The sequence below is a fragment of the Leucoraja erinacea genome, chromosome 12, assembly GCF_028641065.1.
Source record: "Leucoraja erinacea ecotype New England chromosome 12, Leri_hhj_1, whole genome shotgun sequence".
In the NCBI taxonomy this organism is placed as follows: Eukaryota; Metazoa; Chordata; class Chondrichthyes; order Rajiformes; family Rajidae; genus Leucoraja; species Leucoraja erinaceus.
In genome coordinates, this window is record NC_073388.1 from 5,304,148 (window position 1) to 5,314,672 (window position 10,525).

General features: G+C 44.2%; 1 protein-coding gene across 1 annotated transcript in view; it reads left to right on the forward strand.

The window, feature by feature from the left end:
• LOC129702019 (sodium- and chloride-dependent neutral and basic amino acid transporter B(0+)-like) overlaps nt 1–5,948 on the forward strand; it is a 55,059-nt gene extending 49,111 nt beyond the window's left edge. Inside the window, exons 9-11 of the mRNA XM_055643510.1 lie at nt 826–935; nt 1,033–1,203; nt 4,627–5,948. Of these exons, the coding sequence (XP_055499485.1) occupies nt 826–935; nt 1,033–1,203; nt 4,627–4,764 (419 nt within the window). The 3' untranslated portion in view covers nt 4,765–5,948. The remainder of the gene's footprint in view (nt 1–825; nt 936–1,032; nt 1,204–4,626) is intronic.
• Nucleotides 5,949–10,525: the final 4,577 nt, after the last annotated feature.

Below are 10,525 nucleotides of genomic sequence, written 5' to 3' on the forward strand. Positions count from 1 at the left end.
CAGCTACTTCATCAATGTCAAACTTACAATGTAACAACACAGGGAATAATATCACCTCCTGGACTGAGCTCACTACCACCTTCTCATGGACTGTTGCAGACGGACCTTCTGCTGACTGATTAGCATGCAAAAAAAAAAGCTTTTCACATGACGATAAACTGAACTGAAATTGTTGACTTCAGCTGCAACATCAACACTGCAGGAATATTGTTCCCGATGTTGGGGAAGTCCAGGACAAGGGGTCATAGCTTAAGGATAAGGGGGAAATCCTTTAAAACCGAGATAAGGAGAACTTTTTTCACACAGAGAGTGGTGAATCTCTGGAACTCTCTGCCACAGAGGGTAGTTGAGGCCAGTTAATTGGCTATATTTAAGAGGGAGTTAGATGTGGCCCTTGTGGCAAGGGGATCAGAGGGTATGGAGAGAAGGCAGGTACGGGATACTGAGTTGGATGATCAGCCATGATCATATTGAATGGCGGTGCAGGCTCGAAGGGCCGAATGGCCTACTCCTGCACCTAATTTCTATGTTTCTATGTTTCTAACACACCATGAGGAACAAAAACAAGTTGTAAAGGGACTCAGTCTGACACACTGTAACCTTTACTAGAGTCTTTATTATAGCACATGGCACACACGTCCCAGCACTGGCTGCATCCAGCCTTCAGGCGTACCAGGACAAAATGGGGGGAAGGAAGGGGAGGAGATCATAGTTATACTGATATGAGAGGGCGTGTTAATGGTGATGAGGTAGCTACATTATAGGTTGCATGCATAAACCATCTACACAAGTGATTGAGCATCTCTGCATTCCTGCTGTCCACAGGGGTAAACAGATTCATCAAGGACATTGAGATGATGATTGGGGAGAGGAGCTGGCTGTTCTGGCTGTGGTGGAAAGTGTGCTGGTGTTTTATCTCACCGGGTTTGCTGGTGGTAAGGTCACATCTTCTAATGATTTTGAATTGAAAATAATTGAACCACCGGTATTCATTCATTTTCTGATCTGTCTCTGTAAAATCATTTAAAACAGGTCATCTTAGCCTGGTCTTTGGCGACATTTACCCGACCAACATTCGGACACGTTCAGTACCCCGACTGGGCAATAGCACTCGGCTGGTGTATGGTCACCTTATGCATTATGTGGATCCCCATCATTGCCATCGTGAGAGTTTTCCAAGCTGAGGGCGCCACATTGTACCAGGTGAGGAAACACCTTGACATCTTTCAAAGAGCAAATCCACTTCACAAAGATGACTGTGGTTGTTTTATTCAATATCTTGCATTGTGCAAAGGCACTGGGGAGGAAGGTGCTGAGGTCACTGGGCTGTGAAATGCTTCACCTGTGGTAATTGAGGAATGGGATGAATATTTGCATAGGATGGACACAAAATGGCGAGGCGTTGGGTGGAGGGGTGAAGCCCCTCGATGAAGCCCCGAGGATGAATGGACTTTTCTTGTGCTGTGAAAGCTCCGAGAGTGATTTCAGAGTATTGGTTCTGAATTGAGTTTGGGCTCTGAGTGCTGCCCAGACTCTGAGCCCACTGTTCTTTGTGTGATGCTTGGGTTGGTACTGGTGAGTCAGTCTGGTCTGGTTCACCCTGCATACGGTATAACTTTGACTGGGGGACCTTTGTTCTCATCTCCACATGAAACCAGAGACCAGAGTTCAGGTAGATGAGGAGAGATATGGGGCAGTGACAGAGCTGCCTGACTGAAGCACAGAACTGATTCTGATGTCTAATGCCACAGATACAATAGGTCGATTTAAGAAGCTTTTGGATAGGCACATCGAGATGCAGGGAATGAAGGGATATGGATCACATGCAGACAGAGGAGATTGGTTTAACTGGACATCATGTTCAACGCAGGCACTGTGGGCTGACGAGCTTGTTCGTGTGCTGTACTATTCTGTGTTCTATATTCTATTTAGATGATCTCAATGCAGTCGATGAATGGAACCTTAGACATCAGAGTTGTACCCTGTGATAAATATACATGCTTCATATAAGCTGCCATGTCTTGGAATGAAGCAAATCCTGATTGGGTTCTAGGCTGTTCTAGATTGGGTTCTAGCTTGTTATTTAATTAATCGGATTTGATATAGGTCCTCAAGGTTAATGAGCCATTAGGAGGCAGTGACCATAACATGGTCAGGTTTAATCTACAATTGGAGAGGGAGAAGAGTAGATCGGAGGTGTCAGTGTTGCAGTTGAATAAAGGGACTATGGGGCCACGAGGGAGGAGCTGGCCAAAGTTGACTGGAAAGATACACTAGCAGGGATGACAGTGGAACAAAAATGGCAGGTGTTTCTAGGAATAATACAGAAGGTGCAGGATCAGTTCATTCCTAGGAGGAAGAAAGATTCCAAGGGGAGAAAGGGACGACCATGGCTGACAAGGGACGTCAGGGACAGTATAAAAATTAAAGCGAAGAAGTACAACGTAGCAAAGATGAGCGGGAAGCAAGAGGATTGGGTAATGTTTAAAGAACAACAGAAGATAACCAAAAAGACAATACGGGGAGAAAAGATGAGGTACGAAGGTAAGCTAGCCAAGAATATAAAGCAGGATAGTAAAAGCTTCTTTAGGTATGTGAAGAGGAAAAAATTAGTTAAGACCAAAGTTGGACCCTTGAAGACCGAAAAAGGTGAATTTATTATGGGGAACAAGGAAATGGCACATGAGTTGAACAGGTACTTTGGATCTGTCTTCACTAAGGAGGACACAAACAATCTTCCTGATATAATAGTGGCCAGTGGATCTGGGGTGACAGAGGAACTGAAGGAAATCATCATTAGGCAGGAAATGGTGTTGGATAGACTGATGGGACTGAAGGCTGATAAATCCCCAGGGCCTGATGGTCTGCATCCCAGGGTACTTAAGGAAGTGGCTCTAGAAATCGTGGATGCATTGGTGATAATTTTCCAATGTTCTATAGACTCAGGATCAGTTCCTGGGGATTGGAGGGTAGGCTAATGTTATCCCACTTTTTAAGAAAGGCGGGAGTAGGAAAACGGGGAATTATAGACCAGTTAGCCTGACATCGGTGGTGGGGAAGATGCTGGAGTCAATTATAAAAGATGAGAAAGCCGCACATTTGGATAGCAGTAACAGGATAGGTCCGAGTTCAGCATGGATTTATGAAGGGGAAATCATGCTTGACTAATCTTCTGGAATTTTTTGCCTGACATCTAGGGTGGGGAAGATGGACTGGAGAGTCCATTGGATGTAAGATGAGAAAGCCTGGCACATTTAGCAGGGATCGGTCCGAGTCAGCATGGATTTATGAAGGGGAAATCATGCTTGACTAATCTTCTGGAATTATTTGAAGATGTAACTAGGAAAATGGACATGGGAGAGCCAGTGGATGTAATGTACCTGGACTTTCAGAAAGCATTTGATAAGGTCCCACATAGGAGATTAGTGAGCAAAATTAGGGCACATAGTATTGGGGGTAGAGTGTTGACATGGATAGAGAAGTGTTTGGCAGACAGGAAAGAAAGAGTAGGGATTAACGGGTCCCTTTCAGAATGGCAGGCAGTGACTAGTGGGGTACCGCAAGGCTCAGTGCTGGGACTGCAGCTATTTACAATATACATCAATGATTTGGATGAAGGAATTCAAAGTAACATGAGCAAATTTGCAGATGACACAAAGTTGGGTGGAGGATGCTATGAGAATGCAGGGTGATTTGGACAGGTTGGGTGAGTGGGCAGATGCATGGCAGATGAAGTTTAATGCAGATAAATGTGAGGTTATCCACTTTGGTAACAAAAACAGGAATGCAGATTACTATCTAAATGGTGTCAAGTTGGGAAAAGGGGAAGTACAACGGGATCTGGGGGTCCTTGTACGTTAGTCTATGAAAGTAAGCATGTAGGTACAGCAGGCAGTGAAGAAAGCGAAATGGCATGTTGGCCTTTAGAACAAGAGGAATCGAATATAGGAGCAAAGAGGTCCTTCTGCAATTGTACAGAGCCCTAGCGAGCCCACACCTGGGGTATTGTGTGCAGTTTTGGTCCCCTAATTTGAGGAAGGATATTCTTGCTAATGAGGGAGTGCAGCGTAGGTTTACAATGTTAATTCCCGGGATGGCGGGACTGTCATATGCCGAGAGAACGGAGCAGCTGGGCTTGTATACTCTGGAGTTTAGAAGGATGAGAGGGGATCTTATTGAAACATATAAGATTATTAAGGGCTTGGACACGCTAGAGGCAGGAAACATGTTCCCGATGTTGAGGGTGTCCAGAACCAGGGACCACAGTTTAAGAATAAGGAGTAAGCCATTTAGAACGGAGACGAGGAAACATTTTTTCTCACAGAGAGTGGTGAGTCTGTGGAATTCTCTGCCTCATAGGGCGGTGGAGGCAGGTTCTCTGGATGCTTTCAAGAGTGAGCTAGATAGGGCTCTTAAAAATAGCGGAGTCAGTGGATATGGGGAGAAGGCAGGAACGGGGTACTGATTGGGGATGATCAGCCATGATCACATTGAATGGCGGTGCTGGCTCGAAGGGCCAAATGGCCTACTCCTGCACCTATAGTCTATTGCCTAATCTTGGTTGTAAGTTAATGGTGGAAAAAAATTAAATATAATGTATGAAATATTTAACTTTTCTATTTGCAGAAACTTTCTGCTGCTTGCAGGTCAGCTCCTGATTGGGGTCCGTATTTGGAACAGCACAGAGGGGAAAGATACCGAAACAAGTCTGATCCTGCTGATTCCCCAAACACTATGGAACTTCTTACTGACCATAAAGTGTGAACTAATGGGAGAAGACCCATTGTCACCAGTGATACTGCATGCCTTCACTTTATAGTCTGTTAAATAATTCTAAAGTTACCTTGAAGCTATGCACTATGATATTTCCATCTATGCCTCCCATAATTATATATACTGTTATCAGGAATCTCCTCAACCTCTGACACACTAGAGAAAACAATCACAGTTTCTCCCATCTCTCCTTGTAGCTAATACTCCTTAACCCAGGCATCTTCTTTGTAAAGAAATAATCAAAATGATCAAAAGCTAGTATGTTCTCAATCGTTTGAAAACACTGTAACCTATGTAAAATGTTAGAAAGTTGCATTTGTTAATTACAATTCCAGGTGATCAAATATCGTTTGTCTGGAGGATTTGTTCGTTTACACATTACAATGCAAGATTAATTAGTCTCAACAAATACAGAGCAGCACATGCATTTTCCTTCCAGAAATGTAACCCATTATGATTATGTGACCATATTACAACTTTCTAACCAAAAACTCTGTTGTAGTTTACATTTATTATTGTAATTTAAGGTACAGTGACAAGCTTTGTTTGGCATGCTATCCTATCAGATCAGATAATACCACACATAAGTAAAATCAGTCTAAACACAACTACAATCAGTAGAGCAAAGGAAAAGGTGGAGTGTAGAATCTAGTTCTCAGCATTAGTTTAATTTAGAGATACAGCTTGCCGACAATCGATCACCCATTCATACTAGTTCTATGTTATACCACTTTCTCTTAACTCCCTACATATTAGGGGCATTTTACAGAAGCCAAATAATCTACAAACCCACGACTTTGGGATGTGGGAGGAATCCCGAGCAATCGGAGGAAACCCATGCAGTCACAGGGAGAACTTGCAAACTCTGTTAAACTGAGTTCTTTCAATCTAAAGTCAACTTGACTCAAACACTTGTTGCTGTTAAAATCAATTCTTTATTCAGCTGAGACTAGTCTCTTGAACCTTCCAACACAGAGCTGATGCTCTGGGGCGGGTCCAAAGAGGAGTAACTTTGATACAAACTCATGGCATTTATATTGGTATTACACATTTCAGATACAGAGGGTATGACAAGCTAGTAACCAATCATCTGAGTCCTTCTGGTGATTTACAACATCAGTCACATGATCCCCCTTCCCTGGCCTCATTACAGCCTTTGTTTGCCTGTGCTTTATAACTTTTTAGAATTATTTTATTTCTACACAGCAAAACCCCAGTACGCTCTTATGAAAGACCACTGCTCAAAATACAAGATACATATATAACAAATGAGAAGAACATTTTTCACACAGACAGTGGTGAATCTGTGGAACTCTCTGCCACAGAGGGTAGTTGAGGCCAGTTCATTGGCTATATTTAAGAGGGAGTTAGATGTGGCCCTTCTGGCTAAGGGGATCAGGGGGTATGGAGAGAAGGCAGGTACGGGATACTGAGTTGGATGATCAGCCATGATCATATTGAATGGCGGTGCAGGCTCGAAGGGCCGAATGGCCTACTCCTGCACCTAATTTCTATGTTTCTATGTAACACAATGATCACACAAGTCATACACACTGTCTATACCAAGAGAAAATATATTTCTATAAATCTAAACAATTTCTATAAGTCTAAAGTGTACCTTTCTATTAAGCCAATACATTTCATAATTGGTGTTACTATAATTTTACACATTTTGAAATACCATTACCTATGTCTTTAAAACATTAATTATATAAGTTTGCTGAATTACAGTTTCTAAGTTCAAAACGCACATTTCCATCTCCCATCCAAAGTTACATGGGTCGTAAATCTGTTAATTTACTTAATATGAGTTTGGTGCCTTTCCTGTTAGCGGGAAGTAGGATTTCCAAGCTCATGTACCAGGCAGAACACAAGAGACTACATCTCAGACCATTACGTCAGAATTCCATCTGCTTCAACCTTCTATAAACTACTCCCTCAATCTAATTATTTCTCAAAGCAACTATTCCTTCACTTACATCTTATTCCTTATCACACTCATTATTATTTTACACAGCCAAAGCTAACTGCAGTCTATCATCTCTCAGCCTTGAATTCCGTCTCAAACCTAGCAAAACAAGCCATAACTCTTCACCTTTATGTCACATTCAGAGCTCAAAAATGTGCCATAGAGACAGAGCAGATGGCCTAAGAAGAGGCCCCTTATTCAGCTTCCCATTCTTCAACACAAAGCCATATCAAATACAATTTCCTCCAGTGCTATAATTGCCCCAAACAATAACCTAAGCTAAGCAGGTTCTGGTTCAGGCCTCCATGTTTTGATTCATCTTTGCCTGTGTGTATGTGTCTGTTTGCACTTTATTTCGGTTCAGGAAAAAAGCTTTTCTTTTGCAAATTACCTAGCTTATATAAAAGTCACTATCCAAGCAGTTCTATTTGTATAATATTTCCTCAACTCCACACAGCACCCATGGTTGAGATCGAATCCGGTTCTCTGGTGCTGTGAGGCAAGAGCTCTACCAGCTGTGCCACTGCAGCATTGTTGCGCACCAGTTCCATAGACAATGTCTAATGTCCACAATGCAGGAGAGCTGTATTGGACAGTACCTTAGCTTATAGAGGAACCATTCAAAAGCCTGAAAACAGTGAGGAAGCAGTTGTTCCCGAGTCCGGTGGGTGCGCACTTTCAAGTTTCTGTATCTTCTGAGGGATAAGTCTTTGAAAATGTTGGCAGTTTTTCAAAGGTTCTGCGAAGTGTAGGTGGAGTCGACAGCGGGGAGTGTGGCTCTTGTGATTTCTGTAATTTCTTGCAGTCTTGAGCAAAGCTGTTCTCAAACTAAGCTGTGATGCAACCCAACGGTATGCTTTCTATGGTGCATCTGTAGAAGTTCGTAAGAGGGATAAGTTAAATTTCTTCAGTCTCCTAAGGAAGTAGAAGCATCAGTGTGCCTTCTTGGCTGTTGCTTCAATGTGGATGGCCCACGGCAGATTGGTGGTAATATTAACACCAAGGAACTTGAAGCTCTCAACCATTTTCATTTCAGCAACGTAGAAGTAGAAGGGGGGGGGGGGGGGGGTTAGTTATTTAGAAGTTACCTAAAATTGGAAAATTCAATCTTCATACCATTGGGTTGTGAGCTACCCAGGTGTGATTAAGTTCTCTATCATAACATTTAATTCTTTATCTCCTTCCTGCATTCTGTTTCATCAGTTTGTGATCTAGCCTACCCCAGTGGGTGTCATCTGCAAACTTGTAAATGGAGTTAGAATCTAAGGTACACAAAATTGCTGGAGAAACTCAGCGGGTGCAGCAGCATCTATGGAGCAAAGAAAATAGGCGACGTTTCAGACCGAAACCCTTCTTCAGACTGATGGGGGGTGGGAGGGGAGAAGGAAGGAAAAAGGGGAGGAGGAGGGAGGGGCCTGAGGGCGGGGGGGATGGGAGGAGACAGCTCGAGGGTTAAGGAAGGGGAGGAGACAGCAAGGGCTAGCAAAATTGGGAGAATTCAAACATTCATGCCATCAGGATGCAAGCTGCCCAGGTGGAATATGAGGTGCTGTTCCTCCCATTTCCGGTGTTGCTCACTCTGGCAATGGAAGAGACCCAGGACAGAGAGGTCGGATTGGGAATGGGAGGGGGAGTTGAAGTGCTGAGCCACCGGGAGTTCAGGTAGGTTAGTGCGGACTGAGCGGAGGTGTTCGGCGAAACGATCGCCCAACCGCCGCTTAGTCTCCCCGATGTAAATCAGCTGACATCTAGAGCAGCGGATGCAGTAGATGAGGTTGGAGGAGATACAGGTGAACCTTTGTCGCACCTGGAACGATTGCTTGGGACCTTGAATGGAGTCGAGGGGGGAGGTGAAGGGACAGGTGTTGCATTTCTTGTGGTTGCAATGGAAAGTGCACGGGGAGGGGGTGGTGCGGGAGGGAAGGGAAGAATTGACAAGGGAGTTGTGGAGGGAGCGGTCTTTGCGGCAGGCAGACATGGGGGGAGATGGGAAGATGTGGCGAGTGGTGGGGTCACGTTGGAGGTGGCGGAAATGGCGGAGGATTATGTGTTGTATTTGCCGGCTGGTGGGGTGAAAGGTGAGGACCAGGGGGACTCTGCCCTTGTTGCGAATGGGGGGATGGGGAGAGAGAGCAGTGTTGCGGGGTATGGGTGAGACCCTGGTGCGAGCCTCATCTATGGTGGTGGAGGGGAATCCCCGTTCCCTGAAGAACGAGGACATTTCCGATGCCTTGGTATGGAATGTCTCATCCTGGGAACAGATGCAGCGTAGGCGGAGGAATTGGGAGTAGGGGATGGAGTCTTTACAGGGGGCAGGGTGGGAAGACGTGTAATCCAGATAGCTATGTGAGTCAGTTGGTTTGTAGTGTATGTCAGTCAGAAGTCTGTTCCCTGCGATGGAGATGGTGAGGTCAAGGAATGGTAGGGAAGTGTCGGAAATGGTCCAGGTGTATTGGAGTGCCGGATGGAAGTTGGTGATTGGAGTGGATGAAGTAGTCGGTGATTGGATAGACATGGGAAATAATTTGGATAAGAGGGATGGCAAGACAGCTGTACAACACATGTGTTATTTGAATCCTCGGAACAACAGGGAGTTTAGAATATTGAGCTAAAAATTGAACAGACTTTAGGGTAATGAATCCTGGCCAGTAGGGGGAACCTGGAATATAGAGACAATTAAAAAGGCGGAAATATTCATTTGGGAAAGAAGCGTAGAGGAGAGATGGAAGGAAGGAATTATGGAATGTAAGAGTGAGGCAGAAAAGGAAAAGCAAAATAGAATAGTTGGATGGATAATGCTTGTAAAATAGGAATTGAGTTGCGGAATAACGATGGAACGATGAAAGGATGGAAATTATTTCAGGTGGAATGCCAGTGGATAGAGGAGCAGGAGAAAAGGACTAAGGCAAAGAAAGAAAGCGCTGATAAGAAAAGATCGGAAAACAAGCAATTAATAGTTAAGAACAAACCTAGTACCTGTAAATTCTCCGGAGACCCTATGTTTGGCATGGCGACCCGGTATATTAGAGAAGATGAGGAAGAATTCACAGGGAGCAGACCTCCTCCCTATGTGTAGTGGCCATTTGGCTTGTTTTGCATGTCATTGATGATGGCATGTGCCTTTAAATATTAGACTGCCCGTTATATTGTGGGGGGGGATTTATGACGTGTTTTAGGGCGTGTTTTGGGCTATGTATCTTGCGCAGAAGCTTAGGAGTTAGTGTAGTTTGGAGCCACCATGGAGAAGGTTAACCCTCTGACCATGCGAGGTCTAAAGGAGATCATGCGAAGTGTAACGGAGACACGAAGAGTTTTCTAATGTCTAAAGTAATAAGCTGGAGTTCGAAGAAGATTGTTGTAACGAGTCGGAAGAAATTTGGCTGTATCTTACTGTTTTCTATCAACAATAAAGCTTACAAAATTCTTAAGGGGTTGGACAGGCTAGATGCAGCAAGATTGTTCCCGATGTTGGGGAAGTCCAGGACAAGGGGTCACAGCTTAAGGATAGAGGGGAAATCCTTTAGAACCGAGATGAGAAGAACATTTTTCACACAGAGAGTGGTGAATCTCTGGAACTCTCTGCCACAGAAGGTAGTTGAGGCCTGTTCATTGGCTATATTTAAGAGGGAGTTAGATGTGGCCCTTGTGGCTAAAGGGATCAGGGGATATGGAGAGAAGGCAGGTACAGGATACTGAGTTGGATGATCAGCCATGATCATATTGAATGGCGGTGCAGGCTCGAAGGGCCGAATGGCCTACTCCTGCACCAATTTTCTATGTCTA